The sequence below is a fragment of the Melozone crissalis genome, unplaced genomic scaffold, assembly GCF_028551555.1.
Source record: "Melozone crissalis strain CALT ecotype California unplaced genomic scaffold, PUWL_Pcris_2 ptg000009l_1, whole genome shotgun sequence".
Taxonomy (NCBI): Eukaryota; Metazoa; Chordata; class Aves; order Passeriformes; family Passerellidae; genus Melozone; species Melozone crissalis.
In genome coordinates, this window is record NW_026535787.1 from 5489152 (window position 1) to 5504600 (window position 15449).

The following is a 15449-nucleotide window of genomic DNA, read 5'->3' on the forward strand; positions in this document are numbered from 1 at the left end:
ACAGTGCTGGAAAGAGGCCCAGGTGAGCCTGGTGATTTCTCAAGTATCACCTCCTCCAAGACAAACAGCAAAGCAAGCAGAGGCTGACCATAGAGCTCCTGATAGAACTCACCCCTGAAAAGGAAACACACAGGAGACAAGTGCCTGGGAGAAACACAGAGTGCTGTGTGTGTGCAGGTATGGGGACAGGAAAGCCAAAGCACACCCAAAGCTGCATCTGGTGAAGCACATGGAGGGCAAAAAGAAGGATTGCTGTGGGTGAAGCTGAGTGGGAATGGGCAGCTGGCCATGAAGGACAAGGCTAAAGCCACATTCACCTTGAGATTTAATGGTAAGATCATCCTTCCAAAGCAAAATTCAAGTTAAAGATGTCAAAACCTGGTTTTGCTGTATCTACAGTAGATATGTGTGCTTCTGAGAGAATGCTGGAACTTCTGCCACATCCCTGGTTCCTGCAGTTTACTGGAAGGAGAAGGTAGACAAGCCAGCAATGCATCAGTAACAGAAGCAGCAGCAACTGCTGCTTACTCCATGTTAACATCCTCTGAACAGAGTGTAAAAGAACATTACAGGTCAATGGAGACCAGATCAGCAGAGCTGTCACTGCAGACACTGTTTCCATGATCCTCAGACAACTGTTCTGGCCAAAACCTTCAGAGTAGCAAAGTGCAATTAACCACTTGTCTACTGTTATTACAATGAGCAAAAATACCCAGTAAGTCTGCAATGTGTGTGCTACACCAGGATGACTTTTTACTCATTCCTGTCACAGCAGAGAGTCAGCTGCTCCAACAGGAGGGCAGAAAGTCAGGTCTGATAGAATCTATCAGCTACACAACCAGCTCTTTAGCCAGTTCACCAGATGTGCCACCAAACGCCACATGCAGAGTGCTGTCACCATTAGGTTTTACCCTGTGGAAGGTGCATGTTTAGAGCTCCCAGGCTGCACCACTCAAACTCTGCTCAAGAGCCATTCTGCCCTGTCTTGGTTTTGTGTCCCCTGGAGAATTCTATCATTCAAGTGGTGAGAATTTTGGCCTGATTTTGACACCGTTTGTGCCTCACCAGTACTACTCCTTGCACTTAGAATGTGGGCTAAGGCTGCAAACCCTCATCTTTACTTAAAGGAGAGAAGCATTACTTCATTAAACTCGTTTTTCAGAATTTTTTCTTCCAGAAATCAAGAGCTGCAAACTGCAGAACAGTCAAGGAAGCAGAGCTCCAAAATGAAAGAATTTTCTATCATCCTTCAACAGCTGTTAGGGCTCCCCCTCAACAAATGCAGAGTAACGCTATGAAATGGACTACTTTAAGTTAGTGTACTCATTCTAATGGCACAGATATTACAATTTTCACTACAAAAAACCCCCTCTAGAGTTGTTGGTTATTACACTAAGACAGTCACTGCCCCAGTTAACAACCCACTACCTACAGCATATAATTAGATCTTCTACATCTTATGTGCTATTTTAATTTACAGGTGCTAAGGTACAGATATGCCATAGAATCCTAATGGCATTTTCCCACTTCTGCTCACATTCTTTATCTCACTCTTGATATGTAATACATTAAGCTTAGTAAAAAATGGTCTTAGGTTTATGTACTTAATACTGAGTAAGTGTTTTAACAACAATTTTTAATAAATTCTCTCCTACATAAGAACTGAAACAAACTTTTATTGCAACAGTGAACTCTGAAAATACTTCCACAACAATAGTTCTGTACATTATGAAATATCAATGCAGCAGTGGCTGTCAGTTAAGGAAGTTGGACAAGTCTTTACAAATGCAGAAAAGCCTTTAGCACTACTTGATAGACACTGTCAGTCACTTAACACATTCCCAGGTGCTTCACTGGTAAATTTCAGCCTTACAGCTTTAATGGCCCTTATTTGGTGAAAATCAGCAGGTAGGACAGCAGCCTCCAAGGAAGGAAATACAGAATCAATTGAGGAAATTCAGTGATAGAGGTGAACAGCTGGGTAAGAATAGAAATGCTTCAGTGATCCTAGAACACTGGAAGAAACGGCTCAACTGGCCGTACAGCAACTGTAACAACAGGTTTCCAACTAAACCAGCACTTGGCCTTTTCTGACACACTGATCAGCATGCTCAAATAAACCTCTAATTTTGGCTGCATTTTGGGTTTTGCTTGCATTTGTTTTGTTGGGTTTTTTCCTTATTCAAGGGAATGAACCACCTCATCTTGAGTTTCAGTACCTACCAAGGAATGAAATCTTCACACAGTTAGTTGCTATGGAAATAGTATTTCAAAACTGGACATCTGTTGCTACAAAATCTAGGAACAACTTAACAAAATAAGCTCTTATTTCTCAGAATCGCTTGCTTAGGAGACACATGGACTAAGCACAAGGCTCAGACAGACAACTTTTTGGGGAGTAGTCCCAGCACTACCTCCATAAAAAGGAACATCTAACTGCCCTAGAAAATGTCAAGGCACTTCTTATGTGCCCCCAAATAATGATGACTGGTATCTACCCAGCCTGACAAAACTCTTGTGAAATATATCAGTCTGAATCTGATACTCTTTCCAAAAAAAAACTATCAAAAAACCAAAAACAAACCAACCCCATAACACCTACACTTCTCTTCAGTCTCTAAAGTTTGAGGGACATGCATTTCTTAAAAAGAAAACTGATGCAAGCAAAAAAAAAAAAAAAATCTATGCAGTACTTGTCCCTGATGTATATAATGCAGCCTGTGCCTCTAAGAACATTAACAGATAGATAAATTTGACACAGTATTTCTTTCAAGACATTTGACATAAAATCTGCTTTTTTGCCTTGAAAGACCACTCAAATTTTTCATGACTATAACTGATATACTACAGCAAACTTTTGGGACTACTGACTTTTAATTAATGCCCCTAGGGCAGTCCCTCACACCTTCAATACTTTCTCCCCTGCATCAGTTTTTGAAGCAGGACTGCTACACACAGTCCACCTTCTACATGGAGAAAATGGGAAGGCTATTAAAAAAAGAAATAAAGCAAAAAGTTTAAGTTGTTTACACACTGGTCACTAAAGAATTCTTCTAATTCAGTTATATTGATTAATCAATCTTGAATTTGCACTCTATTCATTAAGAAATATAACTAGTACAGCATGCAGTTTTAAAGATGTGACTGTTAGGTCCCTTCAAAGTAAGTCTTCCTGTACATAATGAACAAGATTCTTTAAATCCACTCAATAGTTTCATCATTCTAACAAGAACTTCAACTGTCAAGGTTTGCACGGAAGATGAAAAACTGCAGTCTGGAGAAAGTACTAGTTATCTTAGGGAAATAAAGAAAACTATAATTTACAGCTGTCCTGGATGTGAAAGATTTTCAATTACTGAAAGACTTGGATAGATCAGATGCACTTCTCAGCAATCGAATAACTCCTCTTCCTTGTACAACACTTGTTCCACAAGGGGAGGTCTTCACACCACATGGAGAATCACCTAATAAATTAAATACAGTTTGCACATCAAATCAGCCTTTAAAGCTTGCATAAAGTAATGGAATTGTATTTCATGCTGTGGAGCTGTACCTATTCAACAGCTCAGATACAAAAAGTCAGGCAGGTTGTGTCCTCCACAAACACCAAGACCATAAGATCATGATTTCCAGGTGGAACAGAGTTTAACTCAGCATGGATCTTACACATAAAATATCAAGCTGCAAACTCACAAATCTTATTTATTTTGCAGACCTGCTCCTCTGAAGGATAGCCATGAAATACCCCAATGAACTGAGCTCAGAGGCCTTCTAGTAAAAAAATCCTTTCTGCAGACAGAAACCTTAGAAGAGAAGTCTTTTAACTGAGTTGTGACAGAACGCTTGGAACAAGGACCAGCTCAGTCTGTACACACAATGATTTATGAACATGGAGAATATTTTAAACATGACCCTGCCTCAAAGTACTTGGGCATGGGAATGGCTTCAGGTAACACAAGAGCATAAATCAGAGAGCAACATTTCTAAGAAAAACTCAAAATTGAGAGATGTTTTTGACCCTAAGATTCTATCCAGTAAGAAAAGGCCAGCTCTTCCTGCTTGAGTCTCCAGTGTGTGAGCTGTGCACAACTTTCAGGCAACATCTAAGCCCAGAAATTTGAAAAAGTAAAAACTGGAATAAGTTTCCACTAAAAAAATGTGGAAGCTTCAAACTCACAATTCGAAGGAACAAACTCTTGATCCTGTCTTGGAGAGCCCAAAGGTTTGTTGCATCCAGAACTCTCAGCTTTCATTTTCTGTATGAAAATATAAATATTCAAAATAAGGTACATGTATCTGCTAACATGAAATATACAGCACTATCCATCAAACCTATGGATCATGGTCAAAACCCTGCAAGTTCATCAGGCTGCCCAACATATGTCATAAAGGACAGCATCCAAAGACAAAACACCTCATGTGAAATTGGCAACTGGAAATAAATCAGGGTATCCATTGAAAAAATCTGACCTGGTTATGTCCAGCATCCAGTTTTACAATCCTGGTATTTGTGCCTTGATCACAATCAGAGTCTTGCAGAGGGAGGTGAGCTGCTGTTAGTGGGACTCCATACACACCAGCAAAGGATTTACTGATGCAGTAACTTGACCAAGAAAAAAAGGAAAACAAGAAAGGTCTGGCTCAGGGTTTGAATGCTCATGTGTGGAAGCACAGCATTTTATGTTCTTCAGCTGGCAAACAAAAGCAGCCAAAGCCTGAGATGCACAGAACAGATACCAGAGGGCAGAAGGACTTTCTGCCAGCATCCCTGCATTCTTCCAAGAGCACCAGTGTGTTGTACAACTACACATAAAATAAAAACAAACTGCTTCCCCACATTATCAAATGCAGCACTTAGAAGTGTGAAAAACAACTTTTTTTTTTTCAGGGCATAGCAGTCCATTATGAATTTTTTGAATGAAAGACTATTTATTACTGCCTCTCTAAGTGCTACCACTGCTGCCAACAGAGATCATAAATGGCATTTCCTCATTTCCAAACAATTTACTTTTCCTTTCTCCCCAAAAAAAGGTTACAGAACCTTGTGTATCTACACTATATGTCAGGCAGTATAGAAGTTTCCAAAGTAGAGATATGCCAGAGCATAATGAGAATACCTCTGAAGCCAAACAATGAAATCTAATGTAATGAACACTTTTCTCAGCACTGCAATGCTAACAAAATAAAAGCCATCATTCTGAAGTCAACTCCTCAACCAATACTTACCCCATTTTCTTACAGGATGCCAGAGCACAGCAGATTATATCATTCTCCTCATGCCACTTGCACCTACATGAAATGAAGCTCAGGCTTATTTCAGAAGCACCTACATTGTTAATCAACAAGAACAGTTGGTCTGGCCAGATGAACAGGAACAAATATTAAAAATGGTATATTTTTGTTGCAGTGATCATGCAGTACCTTTAAAATTTCACAGAACTTGACAAAATTTCAATAGATTTGCCCTAAGTACTTTATGCAGAGCTTAAAGGTCTGCTTATCAGGCAATCTGCTTCATGCTGAGATGGGGGCAGGGAGAAAAGAGAACCCTAAGAGACAAATGGAATTTAAACCATTTGAACCATTTCAAGCTTCCCATTAATGTCAAATAGTTCCTCCTAGCATAAACACCCTCACCTTCCTCTCCAAACCTGTCTTTTAGAGTACATTCTTCCTTCCTCCTTAAGGTTCCCCTCTAGAGTGAAGACACTCATGGGAACACAAAACTGCCTGACTATAAAAAGACAATGATGAACCCATATACCAAGCAGACTTCCAAGAATTATTTACATAGATTTTTAAAATCTACTGAAATTTAAGATCATATTATTGGTTCTTTTCTTAAATTAGTAGCAGAGGAAGCACTAGAGTCTATTTCTAAATTAACTGCATAATCACCCAATATGCTCCTGCAGCACTGCAAGCAAATATCACTTTTTGTACCAACACAGAAGAATCTGAAAGCAGGCACATCTACACCAAGAACCACCCAACACACCTGGTATTACTGGAGAAATCCCACAGGCACACATCCAGTTTTCTATACACCCAGACGTTGGATGGCTCCTTTTGGTATTTCTTCTGGTACAGTTTCATTATCAGGTCTTCTACTGCAAAAAGCTCCCAGTGGCTCTCAATGCCTACAGTGCAGTGAAAATCCAGGCCAGGAGAACAGGAGTCACTGGATATCCTGCTCAGCTCATTTCTCCCTCAGACCCTGTTCACTGCCCAGCCTCTAATCACAGCATCAAAGCTCAAAGATATTCCACCAGTGGACTTAATAAAACCTGGCTTCCTGGGAAGTGGTGGGAGAAAGGAAGAGGAAGGAGCATGCAAAGGACTTCCAGCTATCAGAACCAGCTTTTATGAAAACTTTGAGACATGCTTTTCAAACAAATACAGATGTCCATGATTACACAGCCCTTATTTCTGGGGGTAGGAGGGGAAAAGAATGGACAAAAATGATCCATTCCCTACCTGTTATGCTGGCCATTCGACCAAGACACCAGTTAATTCGGAATCTGTCATTAGACTGCAGGAAAAATAATTTCTGTCATCTCAAAGGAGTACAGTACAGAATTCTGACACTTCCATGACTTCTATCCAGGTCTGAAAAAGCCACCTCCAAACCAAAATTGTTTGTGGCACTGAATGCAATCTCCCTGATGACTATCCTGAAGAAGACCCAACTTTCATGCATACTTCTTCAGAGCCCTGTATTTATGGATGGAACCCAGTATCTTGTCCCTCCCTGCTTTTTAAGGATTAAGACTAGGTTTGAATTGAATTGAAACATAATAGACCTGTTATGAAACTTAAACATCCCTGAATCCTAACATTTTGTTCTGTTGCCTGGAAAAATGAAACTTGAGCAAAAATTTAAGACGTGTAATTCTCACGGGGAAAGGAGTCACAAAAACGTAAAAATATCCTTTCAAAAAAGCAGGATTTCTGACTATTATTGAGCACATCCAATTTAAGTCATATCTTAGGAGCCCTTAACCAAAGTCATAACAATGTCAGAGAACAAAAGACCCTGTTCATCAGTAGATTAGAGCCAGAAGTGCAGGCTGAAAAAAAAAAGGCAGAAAATTAGGTCTCTGCTTTATAAAAAGGTTGGCTCCTAGAGGCCATTTCTTCCTGCATGGAACTGGGACACTCTGGTAAAAGTGTCTTTCCCCACTTATATGCACACTGATTAGGTTTTAGAGTAAACTCTCTCTTAGCCACCCAGCAGGAGTGAAAGCAGAAGGGGAGATTCAGAGCTTTGCCCCTGGCCATACCCTGCAGAAGAAGCGAGGCCGAGCCCCCCTGGCTGGCTGGGCAAACTCAACGAGTTCCCGCAGGACAACTGCGTAACAAGCACGAGGATGGTGAAATCCAGATATGGGGATCTTGTGGGTTTCATCACCTAATGGAAGGGCAAGGGGGACAGGGAAAAACAAACAACAACAAAAAACCACAAAATTGTGAGAAGTCCAGTTTCCTTAAGAGATACAGTTCCCTCCTCCTTTTTATCTTTCTGTATACAATATATGCACACAAACACACACACACTCCTCTCCACAGACAGGGTCTGTGTTTAAGCTACCAAAACCTTGCTTCTGTCAGCAGCTCTGGGCTGTGAGCAAACACTCACACTCCTGCCCCTTCTAAAAGGCCATTATCCAAGTATTAGATGTACACAGGCCAAGTCTGTTCCCTCTGTACACAAGGAGAGGAAGTGTCCTAATAGAAACAAACTGGAGTCTATAAACATTACTGAGAGTCACAAAGGAAACAGGCAGGCCAAGCCAGACACAACAATGGTGCAGATATTTTAATTTTCCTAATATATGCCAAGCTGCTAAACAGCACTTTTAAATATAAAGTAGTACCTTTGAGTTACCCTGATGATAATCAGCACTCTATGCTGAAGATACACACAAGGACTATAAAGACTTACAAAACACTTGGACAGAGGTCAGATAAGCTGAATCTAAAACTGCACAACTTTGCACACCATCCTTTTTCTCCATTAATACTCACTAGCAGCCTGGCAGTGGTACCGAAAACCACGTGGTGGTACTTCTGCAAACAAGAGGAGAAAGCACAATCAGTATCCAACACCACCAAGGACAGATCCTTAACTCTCCACTATACACCACAGCCTCACATACAGAAAGGAACAGCTTCACCTTCCCTTGGGGCCTTGTGAACGTGCCACAACTATTTCTGGAAAACTTATTTTCAGTTCTATGCACTTTAAAAAACAAAGTGCATTGCAGAGTGGGTTTAGGTCCACCTAAAAGAAACATTCATTGACATGAAATATAAAGCACAAATACATGCAGGTCCTCCTGGGTTTAGCCTATCCTCTTGGGAGTTACATGAAGTTCTGACAGCAATTCTCTTCAGAAACAAGCTCAGCACTGCTCTGGTACTTTAAGAAGTCAAAGAAATAAACTTGTCTGAATACCAGCAGTGTAAGCTGGGCAGCAGCGAGCCCAGAAAGCCTCCCTCTCACCCCAGTACTTCTGACTACCTGGATCTATGAAGTGGTGGAAATCAGCCAGGATGCCATCCTGCAGGGAGTACCTGACACACCCAATCTCACAGGGAAGGAAGCGCTGCTCGCAGTGGGGTGGCAGCCTCCCGTAGCTGTAAATGTCCAGGAAGTAGAAGATGTCTGCAACCATATCTGGGAGAAAAAGAACAAACCCACCTTCAGAGGTTACAGAAGCCATGCTGGTCTCCCATCACCCAGAAAAAGCTTTGGTGAAATTTCTCCTATGACTGAGTGAAGAGTAACAACCATGCAAAACACACAGCTCTTGCTCTGTATCCAAGATAACAACACTCATGCAGAACTCAGGCACAGTGGATGCCTTCCAGAGATCCTGCTGTGTGTAAAGATGGGGCAAAAAACCCAACAAGCACAGGCAACTAAACCCACATGATGTTAAGAGGCCTGCAATCCAACAGGAACCATAATTCTTTTTAAGGATAGATCTCTTTGCTCTTTCATAAAATAAGGTTAGGGAAAAACCAAATCAGTAGCTGTAAAACAGCCTCACAAGCTAAATTTGGCAGCTTACACCACTTAAACGAGCTGGTAGTAATCCTGTGGGGCAAGAAGATGAGAAGTCTCGTAATTAAAAGGATTGTTTCTCCACCAAATGAGCTCCCAAAGAAAGTGGCAAGAATACCCAACACAAACGTTAAGGAACAGATTTATCATTTACTAATTAAAAAGTATCCAACTATGACAAATATTTTACAATACACCTTAATCCTTCTCTTCATGATTGTCACAATGTTGTCAGTGAAGTTTAACACAGCTATTTAAACCTTACTCTACTGCCCCTCATCAAAAAAGTCCCACTTGCTCTACTAGAGATGTGTAACTCATACATAAATAATTTTATATGCCAGACTTTAGGACATTTAACACCAGCTGCCCTAAGCCTGAATGGTCATGCTCCCTCTTATGTGGGTTTTAAACTGTACAAGCCCAGGGGTCATAGGAAAAACACCTCTCCTACCTTATGAAAAAATGGATACAGCTCCAGGGAACCATACAGAACTTCAACTGGGAAATATTAAGAGCAGCATCATGAAATGGATCTCAATTATCCTTTATCATAATGCTTTTCATTCAGCGAAAAGATGAATTGTGCCAACTCAAGGCAGCCAGCATGATCAGCCCGATCAAATCTGCATCACAATGACAGGGGAGCATGACCCCTGGCACAGAGGGCACTAATAAGCATTTCACTTTTTATGGAGCTACTGTTTCTTGCTCCCCCATAACCATGACAACATGAAAACAGTTCAAGAGACTGAGGTAAAAAGCTGGAGCTGAGACTTAACCACACAGCAGACACAGCTTGTATGAACTAGCTTCTTGACTTACCTTGTAAGCACTACCTTTTATCATTTTTCAGGATAATGTAATATTCAGTGGGTAGAAGATTACAAACGTGTTCACTACAACCATCTGAAGATAGGTACAGGTTAGAAAGGTTTAGTTTTTGAGAGTTCTTTCAATAAGGAAGCAAGTCAGGATGTTATAAAGTGCTTATTCCCTCTTTTATTTTCCCAATGAGGCCAGGCCCCTGTTTTATTTAATACCTCTATCATACCAATTTTGAACATTGACCTCTATCATACCAATTTTGAACATTGATGTCTAGCAATTCTTAACCCTTTGAAATCAATACAAGTATTCTTTTATGCTGAACTTGGATTAACCTTGTCAAATCATAAATACAGGATTTGAAAAATTACCTTTTTCTTTAAAGCCTTGAAGTAACTGTTAAGAAACTGTTAGTGGCTATACTCTCATTGAGGTAAAAAACAGAGGATACAATTCTTGGAGATTGGAGGGGGGAACAGTATTTTCTTTGATGTTCTTCTACCTTTTACAGCAGTAGCCCAGTAGTGTAAAATAACTGACACAGATGGCTTTTAGCAAAATGCAAACAGTCTTTGTACAGGTACCACTGAGAATACCCTCAAAGGGCAAGCTCTCATCTGCCAGGATCAACTGCTCTAAAATCACCATACCCTGATCATTCTTCCAAGAGAGAGCAGAGGCATCTGGCAAAGGAGTAACACAGGCCATCTTTGTGGTCAGAGGAGCAGGAACTGGATCAGGCACATTACGAGTCTGGAAAAGATGAGAAAGTTAAAAAAAAAAGAAAAAACAACAACAACAAAAGTCTTCTTTCTCCAAATAAAGTCCTTCAGCTCTTTATATCAGAGGAAAATGCAATATCCACTAATAGCTGTGATTAGGTGGAAAAGTTTAACATATTAAAGTGCTTTTATCCTTACAGGCCAGGAAAGCAAGATTTCTCTTCAGTATCTCTGTCAACCCATTACTGCTTTGAAGAACTACAGCTAAACTTACAAAATGTAATACAAGGAAAAAAAGAAGTATTTTCTTAAATTCAACCTCTTGCCACAGGCAAGGAACTCCTCAAACTGGAATCTATAACTTTTCTCCCTAAGTTTCATGAAAAAAGCACCAGGCACATGTGTGAGTTGTCTTTGACTAGGAAACAGGTTCATGAAAAGCTGATAAAGCCTTAAGGAAGTCATTGGATTGCTCTGAAAATCCATTCATGAACAATAAGCTTTTAATAGGAAGGGAAAAGAAACCTGGCAGCCTTACAGATCTGATCACTCAAACCCAGATTGGGAATAACATCCACACCCAGGTACACTGATTGCAGATAACCATCTCAGCCAAAGTTAATTATCAGTTTGAACTATTTAAAACAAAATGAGGAATTATTCCCATCTAAGCAAGCTTTGGCCACCTCCAAAAGAGGAACATGGACTTTCACTACACAAAGTGACCATGGTTGTCTATGTACAGGGATTAATAAAACAAGAGCACATAATCTCATATGTCCATATTTGACTGTTTCCACTGATACAGTAAGGATGGTGTTATTTACTCTGGTAAAGCAATTATTCATATCACTCCCTGATTACAAGCTTCTAAAATGCTACAAGTTGTGGAAGGAAACACAGAAGCCTCCATTTGTGAGTTAGCTGCCATTTCACTTAGTTCTCTCTGACATATAAAAATGGAGCTCTGAGTTCTTCACACACACAGCCTGCTACTCGACACAAGGATGATCACATTTTAAACAGCTTTTTCCCAGACATGCAGGCCCTCAAAACCAGAAAACATTGCCTAACACCTCCCTTCTAGTCTAGACTAATTTAACTAATCCATTTTTACTAGTTACTGCAAACTACACTCATCCTGTCATTCCCTCTATCACCATGTAAGTCCTGGAATTTATCCTCACCATTAATTCATAGTTCACAGTCATTACCTTGTAATAGAGCACTAAGAAGTAAATGCAGTATTATCCATTTGCTCAGACAGTAAATGTGACTTTCTTTCCTTGGACACACCGTTTTTTACACTACCAACAAACACTGAAATTAAATAAAATAAGCTGACACCTCACATAATTCAAACTCTTAAGTAACTGCTTCAAAGAAGTGCTGGGAGAGGAAAAGAGACAGAAGCAAACAAAAGGGACAAACACCTCTTCAAGGCAGTAAATAGCAGAAATTATCTGTTTAGCACCATTTCAGACACAACCATACACACTCAACCAACTGCCTACTTCTGTATTGTTCTCCACAATACTGTTACTACTCTCCCACATCCAACCAACTTAAAAATAATGGCAGGGTGTAATTACTCTATTTGTGCATAGGCCACAACACTTCATTGACCTGGTTCACTACACAACCCCTCCAGAACAACAAATCAGCTGCTCCTAAGATGCGCTTTCAGGCCATCAGACAAGAACTACCTAAACCAATGACAACCAAAAAGCAAAAGCAACATGAACCTATGACAAGAAGTAATGCCAATTTCAGCATAAATTAAAAATAAAGAAATTAATTAAGTCAAGCACTGCAAAATGCTGTTAAACATAAAGCCAGTGTGTTAGAGAACTACATTTTACTTGGTAAAAGAGCCCAAAGGAACAAGCTGTGATGGTTTAAAGAGGAATCAAGTATTTCCACCTTCAATTCAAGCCAAAACAATTACCTGCATGACCTGTATAATGATAGGTACTACTAGTGCAGCCATACCCTCCAGAGGCTGGAGGATGTGGCGAGCAGGTGGAACTTGCACAGCATCCTAGGGAACTGAGCACACAGAGCCCAATACCCTCTACTCCTCCTCCTTATTGAGGGCCATCCATTGCCAGCATTTACCTCCTTCACCGTCTTCTGAGAGCGCTTCTTGCTATTCCATGTACGAGCCTTCTCTGCATACATCGTCTTCTCTTCCTCTGTCAGGGACTTGAAGAAAAATTAGCTGTTACACAAAGGTTTCTACCTTTTTCTCTGCTTCCTTCTAGTAGTCCCACAAACCAACAAACTCCGTGTGTAAGAAATCACTCCTGCCCTTCCAAAGGACATTATCGATGGCCGCCAAGATAACTCAAACACTCCCAGGCGCTTTTTTCCTAAAAACGCCGTAAGCCTTGATTAGAAATACACAACAAGCGAAGGCGAAGAACCTCCGAGTGAGAGCAAGCCACAAACAAGAGACCTCCCAGAACCACTCCTCCCAGCCGGGGACGCAGCCGCCACCACCCCACCCACGGCACACGAACCGGAGTTCCCTGAGGGGAGGGCGGCACATCCACCTGAAATGGCGCCGAGCCCACCCTCCGGGAAAGGCCCTGCCGGCATCCCACCCTCACCTCCCATGCCTGGGTGCAGTAGGGGACGGCGTCCCCGACACAGGCCACGGACAGCCCGCGCCGCTCCAGCCCGGGCAGCTGATCGTGCACGAACCACAGGAAGGCGGTGCGGTGACCACCGCGCCTCGCCATGGCCTCGCCGAAGAGCGCTGCCCGCACGCGCCAGCGGCGCGGCCCCTCATGAGGGCGGGCGGGGCGGCGCCGGCGCGGTGCCCGGGCCGGGGCGGGGCGGCCATGGCGGCCCCTTCCGGCCCCGCCGGGCCTGGTCCGTGCTGCCCTGTTTGAGCTTCGCCTGCTCCTCACCAGTGTGAAAAATGCGTATTTTATGATTTGGCTTTTCGCAAATGTTAAAATGAATATTTTATGTGTTGCGTTAGAAAGTGATGGTGTATTAATTCTCTTAAGTAGCATGTTAAATGTAGTTTTAGGTGATAACAAAATGTTAAAATAGAAACTGTGCTATGTAGGATACTTTTTTTTTTTTTCTAAAGAAAGGACTCACAGCGATATAGCAGTCACGGGACACCCAAATCTTTCAGAGGAAGAGAGTTTTTTGCCCCATTATCAGGAGAAATGAACTTCCTGCCTGGCTCAGGCTGGACAACACCATTAGGATTATGAGGAAGAAATTGACACTGACCAGACAGAATCCTGTGTTTGAATGGAATTTATGCATCATGTATGAGGTGTATGAATATGCAACAGGCTGTTGTTTTTAAGGGTTAATCCTCTGTGAACGTGTACCCTTTTTCGGGCTTGTGCTGCCCAGAAAAAGGTACCCGGATGTCCATAACTCTTTGTTTCTATTGTCTCATATTGTCCTAATTCAAATTGTCCAAATTCTTTATTACTCTAATTATATTGCTATTTTTATAACCATTTTATGACTATTAAACTTTTAAAATTTTAAAAACAAGTGATTAACATTTTTCATAGCCTGCTACTTATCAGCAATAAAGAAGAGTTATCAGTGGGACAGGTAGCGGCCAACAAGCCCCAAGGAACCATGGAATGCGAACAGAACCATGCAATGTGAACAGAACCATGGAATGTGAAGGGGTTGGGGTGGGCCTTAGAGATTATATAGTTCCAGGGATGCCTTCCACCAGAGCAAGTTGCTCAGAGCTCCATCCAGCCTGGCCTTGAGCGCTTTCCAGGGATGGGCAGCTTCTCTGGGCAACCTGTTCCTGTGCCTCACCATCCTCAGAAAAGGGAATTCCTTTCTAATATCCAACCTAGGTTTCCTGTCTTTCATAAAATAAAACAAGATGCTGTATGTCAGTAGAACCAGGTAAGCTGTTAGCATCCCTTAGTCAAGGACATTGTGTAGAAAACAAGCTCAATGGATGAAGTAAATCAAGGTGTTGATGTATTTATTGCCAACTTGGCAAAAGGTTTAAAGCCCCTGCATCCTGTGTAATCCTAAAATCAGGGTTGGGAGAGAGCCTTAAGATGAACCACTCTAACTCAGCACTATCACTGTAACCCCTAAATCACAAAACCACATCATCCAGGGTCAGATCCAGGTGCATCTTAAACACACCTGGATATTGGTGAACTACCTTCATTACAATATTAAAAATCACCCCTCCAGGTCAAAAAGATCCCTGTGTAGGTGAAGATCCTTCCCCTGAGCATGCATAAGAGTCTGGTGGAACTATGTAATTGTATGGTAATTATTAGCAATCATACTTGGGAGGTTACTAACACAACATTTTTGTGTGTAAGTAATGGCATGGAAAGCCCAGTGGGCTGTGCTTGATTTGTGAAATACCACCAGGCATCCAGGCTTGTGCAGCTCCAAAATAAGTAAATAATCGATGTCTCTCTCAAGTGTGTAATTATTGTCCTATTGTACACCACACAGACAAATCTGAATTTTATGGACTACAACCTCACAGCAGGTCCTGATGAGAGTGTAGCGTGGCTGCTCTTCTTAATTTTTTTTTAATATTCTTTGGGTGCTGAAGGATAATAAATACCCCATGGGAGCAGGTAAGAGCCCTGGGTTTAATTTTCAGATATATGGCAGGAAAGTGGAGGAGGTGAGTGGGCATGTGTGCACTTGGAATGGCAAACTCATTTATTAAAAATTATTTGAGAGCTCATGTTACATAAAACTGAGGTTGCTGTTCAGACTCTCTTTTTGTGGTTTTGGGCTGCTTTTTGTGGTTCTTGGGGTTTTTTCCCTTCATCTATCTCATTGACATGACTGAC

General features: G+C 41.4%; 1 protein-coding gene across 1 annotated transcript; it reads right to left on the reverse strand.

Annotated features, from left to right (window-relative positions):
- Nucleotides 1–3348: 3348 nt before the first annotated feature.
- Nucleotides 3349–13364, reverse strand: MAEL (maelstrom spermatogenic transposon silencer). Its single transcript, XM_054270473.1, has 12 exons — nt 13233–13364; nt 12739–12825; nt 10549–10651; nt 8525–8680; nt 8029–8070; nt 7284–7411; nt 6478–6532; nt 5999–6140; nt 5227–5289; nt 4471–4603; nt 4178–4256; nt 3349–3464 (listed from the first exon to the last, which is right to left on the reverse strand). The coding sequence occupies exons 1-12, from the start codon at nt 13362–13364 to the stop codon at nt 3349–3351; spliced, it is 1236 nt and encodes a 411-aa protein (XP_054126448.1).
- Nucleotides 13365–15449: the final 2085 nt, after the last annotated feature.